At 55.3% G+C, this 14,411-nt stretch overlaps 6 protein-coding genes across 6 annotated transcripts; 3 read left to right on the top strand and 3 right to left on the bottom strand.

Annotated features, from left to right (window-relative positions):
* Window positions 1-258: 258 nt before the first annotated feature.
* On the bottom strand, window positions 259-1,021 carry VTN00DRAFT_8042 (uncharacterized protein; the record flags this gene model as incomplete). The annotated part of the gene is made up of 3 exons (XM_069434853.1): window positions 259-325; window positions 415-668; window positions 728-1,021. 3 exons carry the CDS (start codon window positions 1,019-1,021, stop codon window positions 259-261), a joined length of 615 nt encoding a protein of 204 aa, XP_069286308.1.
* A 614-nt stretch (window positions 1,022-1,635) lies between these two features.
* Window positions 1,636-3,045, top strand: VTN00DRAFT_8041 (uncharacterized protein; the record flags this gene model as incomplete). The annotated part of the gene is made up of 2 exons (XM_069434852.1): window positions 1,636-2,405; window positions 2,472-3,045. The coding sequence occupies 2 exons, from the start codon at window positions 1,636-1,638 to the stop codon at window positions 3,043-3,045; spliced, it is 1,344 nt and encodes a 447-aa protein (XP_069286307.1).
* A 1,090-nt stretch (window positions 3,046-4,135) lies between these two features.
* On the bottom strand, window positions 4,136-6,827 carry VTN00DRAFT_8040 (uncharacterized protein; the record flags this gene model as incomplete). The annotated part of the gene is made up of 2 exons (XM_069434851.1): window positions 4,136-6,741; window positions 6,818-6,827. The coding sequence occupies 2 exons, from the start codon at window positions 6,825-6,827 to the stop codon at window positions 4,136-4,138; spliced, it is 2,616 nt and encodes an 871-aa protein (XP_069286306.1).
* Window positions 6,828-7,292: 465 nt separating this feature from the next.
* On the top strand, window positions 7,293-8,657 carry VTN00DRAFT_8039 (uncharacterized protein; the record flags this gene model as incomplete). Its single annotated transcript, XM_069434849.1, has 1 exon — window positions 7,293-8,657. One exon carries the CDS (start codon window positions 7,293-7,295, stop codon window positions 8,655-8,657), a length of 1,365 nt encoding a protein of 454 aa, XP_069286305.1.
* Window positions 8,658-9,378: 721 nt separating this feature from the next.
* Window positions 9,379-11,112, bottom strand: VTN00DRAFT_8038 (uncharacterized protein; the record flags this gene model as incomplete). The annotated part of the gene is made up of 3 exons (XM_069434848.1): window positions 9,379-9,415; window positions 9,505-10,386; window positions 10,451-11,112. 3 exons carry the CDS (start codon window positions 11,110-11,112, stop codon window positions 9,379-9,381), a joined length of 1,581 nt encoding a protein of 526 aa, XP_069286304.1.
* An 861-nt stretch (window positions 11,113-11,973) lies between these two features.
* Window positions 11,974-14,312, top strand: VTN00DRAFT_8037 (uncharacterized protein; the record flags this gene model as incomplete). The annotated part of the gene is made up of 5 exons (XM_069434847.1): window positions 11,974-12,161; window positions 12,227-12,325; window positions 12,385-12,452; window positions 12,512-14,197; window positions 14,257-14,312. 5 exons carry the CDS (start codon window positions 11,974-11,976, stop codon window positions 14,310-14,312), a joined length of 2,097 nt encoding a protein of 698 aa, XP_069286303.1.
* Window positions 14,313-14,411: the final 99 nt, after the last annotated feature.

The following is a 14,411-nucleotide window of genomic DNA, read 5'->3' as shown; positions in this document are numbered from 1 at the left end:
GATCTCCGCCGCGGGAGACTGAGCCGGAGGCTGGGAGCGGGGCTTGCTTAACGTGGGAAGAGCATCCCTTTCCCGTGGGGTTTTAAAATTCTAATATTGTGCAGTCTGGTCCGTTCAGAAGGACTTGGGTATCTCTGTTCATTTCTACTAGACGTACATGCATGCAATGGTCCTGGACATCTCTATCTCATTAATGGTCATAACCCTCATGCCCTTCCGCGGCCCCGCGCAATACCAGAAGTTCCCTTTGGAATCCCACTAACAGGCCTTCTCGTAGTTGCTGCGGATGCAGGTCTGGCGATTCCACTTGTTGCCGAACTCGATCCTATGCGGGAGTGAGAAGTAGAAGAGCTGGGTGTCCGACCAGGAACCCCGCGAACTCTTCCTCGACTTGTCCCACGGGCTCCTCTTGACGCTGCAGTCTCTGCTTTTTTCCTGTCTTCCTCTGCTTTCCTGGCAGCTGCTTCCCTCCTTTGTTGCAGTTCGAGTTCCCTCCTCTCCGCCTCCTGTTGTTTCCGGGCAGCTTCGTTTTCCATATCGATGATGTCTTGGGAGGCACCCTGCCAATTGGGGTTCAAGATCAACCGCTGGTTGTGCTCTGCCTGGGACAGTATCCGAGTCCAGGTATTGAGAAGTATGGAGGCAGAGCTGACCGTTCGGGAGACAGTCTGGTCGTGTGTGAGCAAGGTTGGCTAAACATCCCGCAATACCAGGTGGCTGGACATACCTCCATGTTTCCCTTGGCACGGTCCAGACTCTCCAGCACACCCTCAATTACCTCGTTAATATTCCGTACAGTCTGTAGCTCCTCGCGCAAGGTGGCTTCCCGAGCCTCTTCGCGCTCGTAGATGGAGTCACCGCGCGCATGGGACGGTTCGGGTTTCGAGCTGCTCTCCTGCACTGATTTATGGCTCTGCATCTTCTTGTGCTTTTTGGAGGAGGGCGAATTCCACAGATCCTCCGTATCTTCGTCGGAGAGCTGGAGCCTTTCCATCTGCTCCGCGGCGCTGAGGGTAGCCATGGTTCGGGAGAGGCTGTTGTGCGGAGGACAGCACGTGTAGTTTGTGGCGGTGCGGAGGGAGAGCGCAAACAGAACGGAGCAGATCTAGAATGACACGGAGGATGGAGACAGAGAGCGAAGAGAATCGTACGAGACCGTCGACGGGGAGCAGAAGACGGCGTCTGGAGGAGCAGCGCGGCGCTGGCAGCCTCGTGCAGACATGTTGCGGCTGTTGCCCGACTCGGCCCGCGTGTCGCGTCGGGGTGGGCCCGCCCGGCTGTGTGGAAAGCGGTGGCTGGTCAGTTCTCGACGTCAGGCTCCGCGTTCCGCATCGCCAACCTCTTCTCTTCCTCTCCTCCCCTTCCCTTCCCTCCGCTCGTTTCTGCCCCTGCTCGATCCCATTGTCAGCCAAACTCTTTGTTTTCTTGCTGTTGGATACCCTCTTATGTTATCGCGGTCCTGTCCGTCGTTGCCGTGGCTCATTGTTCCCCGTCCGCGCTTATCCCTTGCTCGCACCTAGCATCCACCGCCTATCGTTGTCAGTGTCCATCGCGCTCGGGATTCTCCGCCGTATATACGAACAGGAAGAAGGTTGTTGCTGGCCACTATAGCTCTTGAGTAATACATCGCCCTCAATGGCGACCACGCCTCCACCGCCGTCCACTCTCCGCATGCCCCCGACTCCTCGTCATGGAGCGGGATACTACTCATACGAACCGTATACCACGCGTCATTCCGCGCGGTTAGCGAGCCAGCGGGCGTCCAGGGAGTCACAGACGACTCCTCCACCACCAAGTCCCTCAGGCTTGCGGGATCAAGCCAGGCGGAAGCAGAGTGATGATGATCTGGGGACACTGTCTCCTCCTGGAACGATCCAGGCCTCACCCCGGAAGAAGCCGTCGGGCCGGAGTAGGGGGGTTCTCCCGTCGCATTCACTTGATAACACAACGGATCTGGAAGCCGCAAATTCTGAGGAAACCACGCTCCCCAAACATTCCTTCCTACAAGCATCACGCACCATGACGACTGCTGGGATGCTTCCCACTCCAGCAAAGACACCACGAAAGAAGACAGTGGGGGATGTTGGCAGCACTGCACGAACTCTCTTCCCCACCGCGCCTTCGCGTCCCAAGAAGGGAAAGAAGTACACAGGGTTTTCGCTAGAAAGCTTTGAAGAAAATCCCAGCGAGAACCACGGAAAGATCGAGATTTTCACAGATTCACGCGACCGGATTCCAGAGCTTGATGAGAGTGAGGGGAACCCATTCTACAAGAAACCAAGCGACGCAGAGGCGTCTGAGAATGCAGCCTCCCGCACTCCCAAGAGACGCAAAGCAGGCGAAATCAAACGCGACAAGGAAGTTGACGAGGCTATCAAGCGTGATGATGGAATGTTCTATGTCTTGTAAGTATATGGAATTGCCATACAGTCTACTTGCATGTTTGAACCTGAGCTAACAACCTCTTCCAGCCGTGGCAAGAAGACTTTCCGCAAGTTTGAGGATGATGCAGATGTTGAGAGTGATGACGATGATCTGGGTCTACTGGCTGCTCGTCCTGACCTCATTGATTCCGATATCAATACCAGAGTCCGGCCTTTGACTCGCTCGTCGATTAAACCGCGTGTTCTCTTCCCTAGTGCCCATCAGCGCCCTGCTCAGGAAACACCCTCAAGCGCTGATGAAGAGGCTGCAACTGACATCGAAGACAACGCCGGTTCCAACGAGATTACTGACGAAGCTAACGCGGCGGATGTTGAAATGGAGCAGCCAGTGGTCACTCCTGAGGTGAAATCTACTGTTACGACTCCTCCATCTCCTGGTGCTACAACCCGCACACTCCGTCCACGTGGCAAGAAAGACGACGATGTGACGCCTTCAGCTCCTGAGACAAAGAGGAGCAAGCGCATCAGCCCATTCGACGGGTGGATGAGGAAGAAGCAGACCCCTTCCCCAACCGGTATGGCAACCAAGGCGAAGAAACGGGACGCAGAAACTGTTGGTGGAATGGGTGTCCCAGTTGCTAAGAAGACCAAGGGTAAATAGAGCTTCACTTGTGTTCTTGTGACTCTTTTGCTCGTGCTTCGACACGTCATGATTGCTCCGCATCTCGCCAACTGCTGCTTCGAGTCTCCTACCTACGAATTCTCGGTGTTTCCAGGGAATTTGGCTGGGACTGGCCCTGGCTCATTCTGACGAGGTGTGTTTGGTGCGATTGAGATTGTCATCCTTTTGTTTTTCATTTTCAGTGAGATGAATGACGATACCTCTGGGCTTTGTTTCCCGTCATTTCTTTTTCCTTGTTTTCAGTTTGTGACACAAATGATTTTGCCTTTAATGGCACGGACTTGGGAGTTTCCTACTCTTTCACCTTTTTGTCTTCAGGTCTGGTTTCTGGCTTGATTTGATTGATATCCGATTCCCCTTCCTAACACATTTAATGGTGTTGAACCCTTTCCCTTGTTTGCAACAAAGAAATCCGAACCTCTCTGTCGATGGTGGTCTGAAATTGGGATGCTGGACACAAACGGGTAACAAATGCATGGTGGTGCTTTAGGGACGGAATTTCCTTTTTTTTTCTCTTTTTTACTTTTACGAACTAGGTAGCTAGAAACCCAGATTGAATTGAACATCGAGGAATGGAATTGAATCGAAGTGAACAAACAGGATTGACTAGACTTGAGGGATCTTGTCTTCGTGACATCATACTGCGTTGGTCTAAGGACCAGATCGTAATGTCTGACTCGGAATAAGATATTAAAATAAGATATAGAATTTCATGACAGTAATCATGACCAGCCAAGAAGAGACTCACACCAATCATTATCATATCATAACAAGTCCCAACCACTGGAACTCCACGAACCCCGCGATTAGTGCCATAGCTTATGTCCTATTCATTCCGTATGACTTTATCCTTTCATTTCATTTCAGTCGACCAGCCAACCAACCAACCAAAAAAAGTTCTACACAAAAATAAAACATGATCAGCAGAAGACAGAGAGAGAAAGAAAGGATAACTAAACTTCTTCTAAGTTAAGTTTGCTCATGAATCGTAATAAGGGAATGAAAGGGAAGTGGTATCTATGTATGTATTGTATGTATGGTATGGCATGTGTGAGTGCGAGGCGAGGCGCTAGATAATATCCAACTCGTCATCATCGTCGTCATCAACAGCCGCAGGATGAGGTTTTCGTTTGGTATCAGCTGGACTTCCAATGCTATCCCTCCCGGCTTCCCTGATCCCATTGGCGGTGATGAAGCGCGTCTTCTTGACGCCGCTGCCACTACCGGTGATCTTGGTATCTCCGTCGTGGACGCGCTTCATGGGGCTGAGGCGGACGGTGTCTGCTTTGCGGGCGGTGGTCCAGCTGACACGATTTGTTGTTGAGGACGGTATTGCGCTGCTATTGGTCGTGGTGGTAGTGGTGCTCTTGCTTTTATCTGAGCTCGCGGTTCCTGATGAGGAGGAGGACGAGGTGGTGGGCTTGGTATTCTCGCCGACTCTCGCGCGCAGATACTCCGCTCCGACACCGTTCGCTCCGCAGGAACTGACGAGCTTCTTCGCGATGTCCCGCTCGCGCTGCTGCTCCGCGAGACGTCTGCGGAGGCGCTCCTGTTTACTCTCCATCCCGCGGCCCGTCATATCGGACATGATGAATGGGTCATTGCTGTTATCACCATCGATCAAATTGGCTGCTGACCGGCCGTGGCCGTTGAACCGGTTGAAGTAGGAGTGAGCATGGTTGTTGCTATTAGCCTGGCAAGGGGCTTGGGCGACGTAGTAGACGGACTGGGTTTCACGGTCGTATTGGGCGCCTTCGGGCTTCAGACCCTTCAATCCACCTCCGCCTCTGCTGTATCCTCCTCCCCGTCGAGTACCTCCGTCACCGAAGAATCCCGTGCGCGGACCTGATCGCCCACCGGGTCCGAACATGCCTGTTCCGCTGTTGACGCCCATGCGCTGCGACTGCGTGCGGCGGATCTGGACGTCGACGTGGAAGTCGCAGAATTCGGTCTTGCGGGCGTCGACCCAGGCCTGGCAGGTCTTGCCGTCCTTTCTGACGGCCTTGCAGAAGCCGATGTCCTGCGCGTAACCGATTTCCAGGATCTTGTCGTCTGATGACGAGATGGACAGGCTGAACCGGTTGGTGTCTATCTTATTGGGGGGAGGTGGCATGATCGTAGGATTCAGAATGGCGATGAGAATGCCTTCCGAGAGCCTGTAGTATCTCGGAAATGCGGTGTCGAATAAGAAAAGGTCCACAGTCCATCTGAGGTCTGTGAGGGTGACAGCCATATACTTGTTGGTGTTGTTCAGACCGTCATCGTAGGGATCAATCTCCTTTGTGGTGACGTTCTTGGCCTCTTTGTGCTCTCTCGGAGCAGATTTCGAAGCAACTATACCAAATACCACGTAATCGCCGTCGATATCTGTGGGAAGTTCAAAATCAGGGGCCTTGACTGTCTTTAGGAGGTCAGGGATACGGAGTATTGTTTTGGACTCAAGGGTTCTTTCGAGAAAGGAGTGAGGCAGGATGCGACTGGAAAGGTGCAATGAGGAATAGGGTTCGAATTTAGACGTGTCCGGCGCCTTGGTATTGGCTTCCTCCTTCTCGAAGGCTTCGGCCTTCGTACGGGACTGGTATACTCTTGCATCAGAGGGCTGGGAGTCTGCTTCTGATTGGACTGTTCGTCTATGCAGGTACGAAGGTTTGTCTTCAGAACCATATGAAGATGTACCGAGGCCGTGATTCGGCACACTTGGAGCAGTCTGACTCCTCTTTCGTGTTAATGTAGGCTGGTTAAACGACCTCAAGACATCTTCTCGACTGAAGAACTCTGTAGGCCGTGTCCTGGTAGGCAACTTCGGGGAGACCTCTTTCGCTTCAGCAGCGACAGCCTTGAAGCGTTCCATTTCGGCCTTGTCGAACTGAAACGCCGAGCTTCGATTTCTTTTTATTTCCTCGGCTCTCTCAGCCCTCTCCTGCCGAGCTTTATCCATTGACCGGCTTTCAGCGATACGTTCGCTGAAGGTTTTGCCCCGTCTGATACCCTGATCGGCAGTAGGAGAGAAAGGATCTCGAGATCCATGGTCATACCCACTAGCACGGGATGTAGAGCTTTCTGGCTGTTCATGCATGCTCACAGGCCGTGTGGCATTCTTTGAAGTCGGTGGGCGCCGGAGAGACACATCTTTTCCTCTCATACCCTTATCAATGCCAAGTAGGAACCTGCTAGGAGAGAGCGGGTCATGGGCCGGCGCGGGCTTCCTCGTCGGAGACAATGGGACCTGGACATCATCCTTCTCCGTCTTACCATTCGGGACCTTCGTCTCGCGGGCGGTATGCAAGCGACTCTGTGACGAGCGTGCTGCTGCGGATGCACTGCCGGCCGTGGCTGGTCTCTGCGAATGCGAATCATCCCCTTCCATATCAGAACTCGAATGTCCAGACTTCACCCGCTGAAGTCTCTTCAACTTCAGACGGGCCTCAATTGCAGCCAGTTTCAGCTGCAGTGTCTCCTCGTCCTCCTCATCCTCATCGTCATGTCCGTCAGCACCATCGTGCAGGAATTGCTGCGCTTTCGCGCGCAAGTTCGGAGTGGTGGCTGAACGCTTCAGCGGTGATCTTATGTCGTTGGTGGACCGGCGGCTCTGCATCTCTTGGAACTTCCTTCGGCCGCTTGGAGAGCTGAGTAAGGCCTCGCGGGGGTTCTTGGGGGGCCATGATAGCTCGGCCACTGCGGAGGAAGGGATGGAGGTCAGCGGGGGGATTCTTGGAGACGTCCGCAATTAATGTATAGTATGTGTACTCACTGCTGGTCATTGCAGGCCCCTGGTCACTGCTGTCACGTAACAACGGCCTGCTGGATCCCAATAACAGAATAAGACTGGTTAAAACTGGTCCCTTCGGTTGCTATAGCTGACGAGGGTGGCGGGTAGCAATAATTCACTAACCCCTCCACATAGTTTTGATGGGCGGAGTAGTTTTACCACACCCTTGGAAAGAGAAAATACTGGAACGGTAAAGTGAGGGTAATTGAATCTTCGACCGGTGGACAGCATGGACAACGCAGCCCTGGATGTTGCAGCTGTTGCTTCCCGCTTGATTGGTTGCGGAGACGATCCATGGAGACTCGCGTGGCCGCCAGGAGTCGCGTCGCGTCTGGTCTCCACGGCTTCTGGCCAGAACATCTACCGGCCTATATCATAGCAAGCTCAATTGATCAGGGGCATGATATAGAACCTGCTGCTACTTATATATCTCAGGGTCTATATCACGCCAGCAATCATGAGAACTCGATCGACCACCACGACAAAAGACTCCCCGCCGGAGACGGAGACGGAGACCGAGCAGCCCTTGAAAAAGACATTGACACCTGCCGAAAGACCCAGCAAGGCATTCATCCTGCCATCCGATGCCAGTGAGGATGCGAGATTCGTCGTCTTGCCAAACCCAAGCACCGGATCCCCGAATCGCTACTTCTTCTGCCCGAAGCTGGGCCTGTACGAGTTCACGGCCGTCTCGTCATCCCCGGATTTTCCTAGGAGTATACTCTTTGCGCCGAAAACCAACGACGACGATAACGCGACTACCGAAGAGAACAAGCCTTCTTCTACCAAGGGCGCAATTACCAAGAAAGCAGAGCTCCTGATCGCGACACCGGTCGACAGCATCTTCTTCCTCATCCCGATATTATGCTCGTCTCCCTCATCATCGAAAGTCAACTCTTCTGCGGAGAAGCTCTTCCGCCCCCTCGACGACATCTTCGACTCGCAGGACGAGTTGCCCAAACACCTCCGCTATGTCCTCTACCATGACTCCTTCCGCCCCGTCCTGGAGAGCCGCATGGAGGCTATCTGCGACATGGTCGAAGCGGGCGATGAGAAGATGTTCCGGCTGAGCAAGGAGAAACTTATTAAGGAGTTGATCGCAAAGGCAGAACGCGTGGTTGCGCAGGGAGGTCTGCCAGCGACTCTGGAGGAGCGGTTCGTCCGGCAGGCGTTGGAGACGCCGCTGTTGAATGTTAAGCGGGAGGATGTTGTTACGACCAATGGTGATGATAAGAATAATAATAATAATGAGACGAAGTCCAATGGCGAGACTCGCGATGTCTCTGAATCTCCGGAGAAATCAGAAACACAATCATCGAGCGCTGCAACAACTACTCCTTCAGGCGAGTCCACACCAGCTACACAACCATCCACCACAACAACAGGCGACTCTCCCTCTCCAGACACCGGAATCGCACACCTCCAACGCATCCGCATCGCCCTTTCGTTCATCCAATCCTCCTACCTCCCACCGCACATCTCCACCAGCCTCGACGAGATGCTCGACAACCAACAAAACCCCAGCCCCATCATCGACTTCAAACCCCTAACCGAGCACCTCAAGCACATAGCGGACCTCCGCGCCGAGGCCCTCGCGTCCCGCTCCCTCGGCGACTTCAGCCGCAAGCGGGCCGCGGACGATGACGAGGAGATGGGGGGCGCGGAGTCCCGCGCGGAGAGGAAGCGGCGGAAGGAGGAGGAGGAGAAGAAGAAGAAGGCCGGGCAGTCCCGGGGCGTGAGGGAGCTGAAGAAGGTGGATACGAGCGGGATGAAGAAGATGAGTGATTTCTTTGGGAAGGCGGCTGCGAAGAAGAAGACTTGAACCTCCTCCGTGAATTGGATATCTACCTACTTCATTTGGATGTCCCCATCTACCACTGCTTACGAAGTGTCTGGGCCTTTTTTTTGCGGCATGGGTTGGATCTCACGATGGAGATCGCTACCAGCCGCTATTTTTCTTGAAGGAGGAGGAGGAGGAGGAGGAGGAGGAGGAGGAAAGATATCCTGGTATCGTGGGCTATGGTTCCACACGGTAGAGGTCTCCTCCTCCTCTACCGGAGCCGGTTGCGGTTCCTATGCTGGCAGAGTAAGTACCTTAGGTAGGTACTTTATGCCAGAAAAGTGACTACCCGTGATAACATGTAATGGGTAGTCATATGTTATCGCGTGTACATACAGCAAAGTGGAAGTCCGGGCGAATCTGTTCAGATTCCAAATCTATCGGTGTCGTCTCCGATTGAGAGATGCGGGTCGTGGGCAAGCAGACGTTTTGGATGGGATGAGAAGGCCTCAAAACCTAGGAGACATCATCTGTACAATAAAACTACACTTTGGAATTTCTCACTTGCGTGATCGGTTATGATTTCATTTCTCGAACTTGCATCGCTAATCTAATCGAGATGTAAGACCAGGATAATAATATATATATAGATGGTCTAGATCGATGAAGATGGAGATAAACCCAGGACCCATTTTCAGGGACTTTGGATGGGAGTCATGCTCTATTTAATTATCAGTTTAAGTAATACCGAATTATAACCCGTCTAGATAGCCGCCTGGGTGATAGCTGCGCCGGTGACCCTGTAGATTTAGACACAGTCAGTAAACAGATCCCCAACTCTCAAAACTCAAATTAGGACAGAAAGGCAGCAAAAGGGATCAGCACATACATAAACGACCCATTCGACGGCTTACTGATAACCATCGCCTCCGCCAGCTTCTCCTCACTGATATCCGGGAACCTCTTGAGGTAGTACTCCTCCCGCAGCGCCTTCGTGACCGCCTCCACCTTATCCTGCGGCAGCATGTGCACGGTGCATCCACCCCACCCGGCGCCCGTGAGCCGACTACCCCACGTCCCCGCGCGGCGGGCGATGGCGCAGATCTCGTCGACCTCGGGAGCGCTGCAGTCGTAGTCCGTGCGGCACGAGGCCTGCGACTCGTTGAGCAGCTGGCCCAGGTAGAGGATGTTCTTCTCGCTGAGCGTTGCGGAGTTGGAGAGGCAGGCTTTGAAGTCGAGGACGCGTCGGGCTTCCTTGAAGCAGTGCAGCGCGCGCTGGCGGAGCATGAACCGCTCCGCTTGGACGGGGAAGGCGGAGAGGAACTTAGATTCGAGTTCCGGGACGGAGATGTCGAGCAGCTTGGCGATCTCTTCGCGCGTGTAGCCCTGTTCCTGGGAGAGCAGCTCCGTGGCGGTCTGGATGACTGAGTCGAGCTGGTACTCGAGCGGGTCCTGCAGACGGCCTTCTTTCCGCATGAATTCGCGGTGGAAGTTGCGCAGGCTGTAGCCCAGCGAGCTGCTATCCTTCTCGAGGGTGACGCCGTGCAGTTTCGCCAGGACGACTGCTGCTAGGGTGCATTCGGCCACGCGCAGGTTGTAGCGGCGGGGAGCGGTCTCCACTTTGGCGGACTCGACGAAGGACTGCGCCATGAGGAAGGTGATTTCTTGGTCTGCCTTGGGCACTGGGACGTGCTGGACGGAGAATTTGGGGAAGAAGCGGGTGTAGAGGAGGTATCCGCGCTTGGAGAAGATGGAGGCTGCTTGGTCCATTCTGTTGTTCAAGTTGGCAATGCGCAGTTCAGAGAAGAGATGGGATAAAATATGTCTAAACTGACCCTCCAGAGTATACTCCAACCGCACGCTCAGACACGACAGCTAGATCCAACAGGTCCTGCTTCGAGACATCGTGCTTGTTGGCCTTCATCACCGCCAGCGCGCTGGCGCACACAAAGGCAGCACTGCTCGAGATACCACCACCCGGAGGCACATTTCCATCGACGAGAACCTCAAGGCTGGCTGGTGCAAAGGAAGAACCAGCGTGCTTCTGCCGCAGGAACTTCAACGCGCCCAACAGCCCCGCCTTGAAGTAGTTCACCCACTCGTGTTTCTTCGGGTCGATCTCGACGTCCGTGTCGCGGGGAACGGTGAACTCACGGGTCGGAAACTTGTTCGGGTTCACATTGGCAATCTTCACGAGGGCATCTGAGCCCGAAGCCTCTGATGGGACGACCTTGACGGCGATGATGACATCGACGCTGACGGCGGTGGGCAGGACGTCGTAGAGGTTGTAGTCGATGTGCTCGCCGATGATGTTGACCCGACCGGGGCTGCGCGAGACGAAGTCTGGCCGGTGGCCGTAGAGCTTGGCGAACTGGGCGACCAGGCCATTCCACCGTGCTTGGATCTCAGGAGAGACTGATGCCGCGGACGCATCGTCCGCCGCATAGACGTCGGCGATAGACTCTGTTTGCGGGACGAGCTCTTGCGGGGTTGCCATGGTGGGGAAGGGCCAGATAGGGCTGGGCGGTGGTCAACGCGATAAGGGAACAAGATCGAGGTCGAAGAAGGGCCCACGGGCGATCGCAGAGGGAGAGAACGCAGCGGAGAGCGTGTTATTACTATTTATTTATGATGTTGGAGGAACGGTCGAGACGAGGAGCCCTGCATTGCGTCCGCATACAGATTTTGACCACGCGAGCTGGTTGCGGAACCCCACCGCGCAGGCCGTCGTTACATGCTGCGTTCATACCACCCTGCGGAGAGGTGATCGGGCCCCCGTCAGCACTCAAACTCCATCTCTCGTCATCCTCTGGAGGCCGGGACAAGGCACAGAGATCGAGACATGCTTCTGATGGTCTCTCCAGGTCGATATCCGCCACGCTGTGGCTGGTGACGGTGAGGTTCCAGGCTCCGTCCGCCCGACCAGCGCCGGCCGGTGGCCTCCTCACGGCCTGAGGCAGACTCCCCCGCAAAAAGCAACGCTGTGCAGCAGCTCCAGATGTGACCGGACCAGGAGAAGCGCTGACCAGTCCGTTTCCACGAGAAAACCCCTGGCGCTTCGACGCCCTAGCTGAGTCCTAAACGTCTACGGAGTACTCTCAGTCTCTCACACATGCTTCGCCGTGTCGTCCGACAGACAGCCGATGATCGGACCCTTCTCCGCCCGATCCTCGCTTCCCACCAATCGAGCGGCGGCAAAAAAGCAACGGAAGAGTCACCGACACGCTGCTTCACGCTAACTGCACCTTGATATTCTTCCTCCCATTCCTTTTCTGCGCTGGTGACTTTTCTCGTCCGTCCCTCTCCTCTCTCTCCTCCCCATCCTCCTCCTCGGGCCTGGCACTCGTCTGCGCCAAAGATGATGCCTTTAAGACCGTCCAAGGGCGCTCTGCGCACCCTCCCCTGCCAGAGGTACCTCGCCTCGGGTAGAAGACATTTTTCCGCCTCCTTTGCGGCTTCGGCGCTGTCGCCCCACCGCTCGACTGTCCAGCGCTCTTCCATTGAGCCCTCGAAACGCGGCCAGAGCACCGCAACCGCCCCGGCACCGTGAGTATCTCTTTTACACAGCGTTCCTCCGCAGTCCGTCATGCTGATGCAATTTGCATATTCAGGGGAACAAGACCAGTCCCGAGTCCGGCCTTCAACCAAGAACCCCATCGCAATGAACCGTCGCCGCTGCAGAACAGGCCCCTGCCCGAGCTGGATGACTCGTACGTCTCTCAATGCCAACCACACACCCGAGGAATTGCTAATTGTCTAATCCGAACAGGTTCGTCGGGCTCAGTGGTGGAGAGATTTTCCATGAGATGATGCTCAGACAGGGCGTCAAGCATATCTGTGAGTCACACGATGGCCGCCTCCCGACAAACCCGCAGCATTCCTAACATGGAACCCAGTTGGTTACCCGGGTGGTGCGATTCTCCCCGTCTTCGACGCTATCTACAACTCGAAGCATTTCGATTTCATCCTCCCCCGTCATGAACAAGGTGCCGGTCATATGGCAGAGGGCTACGCCCGTGCTTCTGGAAAGCCCGGTGTGGTCCTCGTCACCTCCGGCCCCGGTGCGACGAACGTGATTACCCCCATGCAAGATGCTCTTTCCGACGGTACCCCCATGGTCGTCTTCTGTGGACAGGTGCCTACCACTGCGATTGGTACCGATGCCTTCCAGGAGGCCGACGTCGTCGGCATTTCGAGAGCCTGCACCAAGTGGAACGTGATGGTGAAGAGCGTTGCTGAGCTGCCTCGACGGATAAAGGAGGCATTCGAGATCGCTACGAGTGGCCGCCCTGGCCCGGTTCTGGTCGACCTTCCCAAGGATGTCACCGCTGGTATTCTCCGGAAACCGATTCCGATGAGCAGCACTCTTCCATCGAGCCCCAGCGCTGCGACCCTGGCGGCTCGTGAGTTGAGCCGGAAACAGCTCGAGGCCACCCTGGAGCGCGTTGCTCGTCTTGTCAATGTGGCCCAGAAGCCCATCCTCTACGTTGGTCAGGGTCTGCTGGCTCGTCCGGAGGGTCCACAGCTCCTGAAGGAGCTGGCGGACAAGGCCTGCATCCCTGTCACTACGACCCTCCAGGGTCTGGGAGGATTTGACGAGCTGGACCCCAAGTCTCTGCACATGCTGGGAATGCATGGCTCTGCATATGCCAACATGGCGATGCAGGAGGCTGACTTGATCATTGCCCTGGGCGCTCGGTTTGATGACCGTGTGACGCTCAACGTCGCCAAGTTCGCGCCCCAGGCCAAACTCGCTGCCGCGGAGGGCCGCGGCGGCATTGTTCACTTCGAGGTTATGCCGAAGAACATCAACAAGGTCGTCCAGGCCACCGAGGCGGTTGAGGGTGACTGCGCGGACAACCTGCGTCTTCTCCTTCCTCAGGTCAACCCTGTCTCGGAGCGACCCGAGTGGTTTGCCCAGATCAACGACTGGAAGAAGCGATTCCCGCTTTCTCTCTATGAGAGGCAGCTGCCCGACGGCCCCATCAAGCCCCAGGCGCTGATCGAGAAGCTGAGCGATCTCACTGCGCCCATCAAGGACCGTACGATCATCACGACCGGTGTCGGTCAGCACCAGATGTGGGCGGCCCAGCACTTCCGCTGGCGCCACCCGCGTACCATGATCACCTCTGGTGGTCTCGGTACCATGGGATACGGTCTTCCCGCCGCTATCGGTGCTAAGGTTGCCCGTCCTGACGCTCTCGTCATTGACATCGATGGAGACGCCTCCTTCAACATGACTCTTACTGAACTGTCCACCGCCGCTCAGTTCAACATTGGCGTCAAGGTTCTCGTCCTCAACAACGAGGAGCAGGGAATGGTGACCCAGTGGCAGAACCTGTTCTACGAGGATCGCTACGCCCACACCCACCAGAAGAACCCTGACTTTGTGATGCTGTCGGAGTCGATGGGAGTCAAGGCCCAGCGGTGCACCGAGCCTTCTGAGATGGAGGAGAAGCTGAAGTGGCTCCTGGAGACGGATGGCCCCGCTCTCCTGGAAGTCTTCACCGACAAGAAGGTGCCTGTTCTGCCCATGGTGCCGGCTGGAAGTGCCTTGCATGAGTTCCTTGTTTACGACGAAGGTACGTTACCCTCTCATTATTAATTGATATTGCTTCCTGTGCTGACGGATGTCCTGCAGCCAAGGAGAAGGAGCGGAAAGCCCTGATGAGGAAGCGAGCCGGCATCCAGGTCTAGCCGGTGATAACGGATAACGTGCTCGAATTGCAAGTCAGACTGCGGCCGTACAGGACCGGGATGTCGTTCGATCTTTCATTGTTTTCCCTTTATATCCAC

The sequence above is a fragment of the Thermoascus crustaceus genome (genome assembly GCF_041956765.1).
Source record: "Thermoascus crustaceus strain CBS 181.67 unplaced genomic scaffold VTN00scaffold_5, whole genome shotgun sequence".
In the NCBI taxonomy this organism is placed as follows: Eukaryota; Fungi; Ascomycota; class Eurotiomycetes; order Eurotiales; family Thermoascaceae; genus Thermoascus; species Thermoascus crustaceus.
This window is presented reverse-complemented; position numbering and strand designations above follow the sequence as displayed.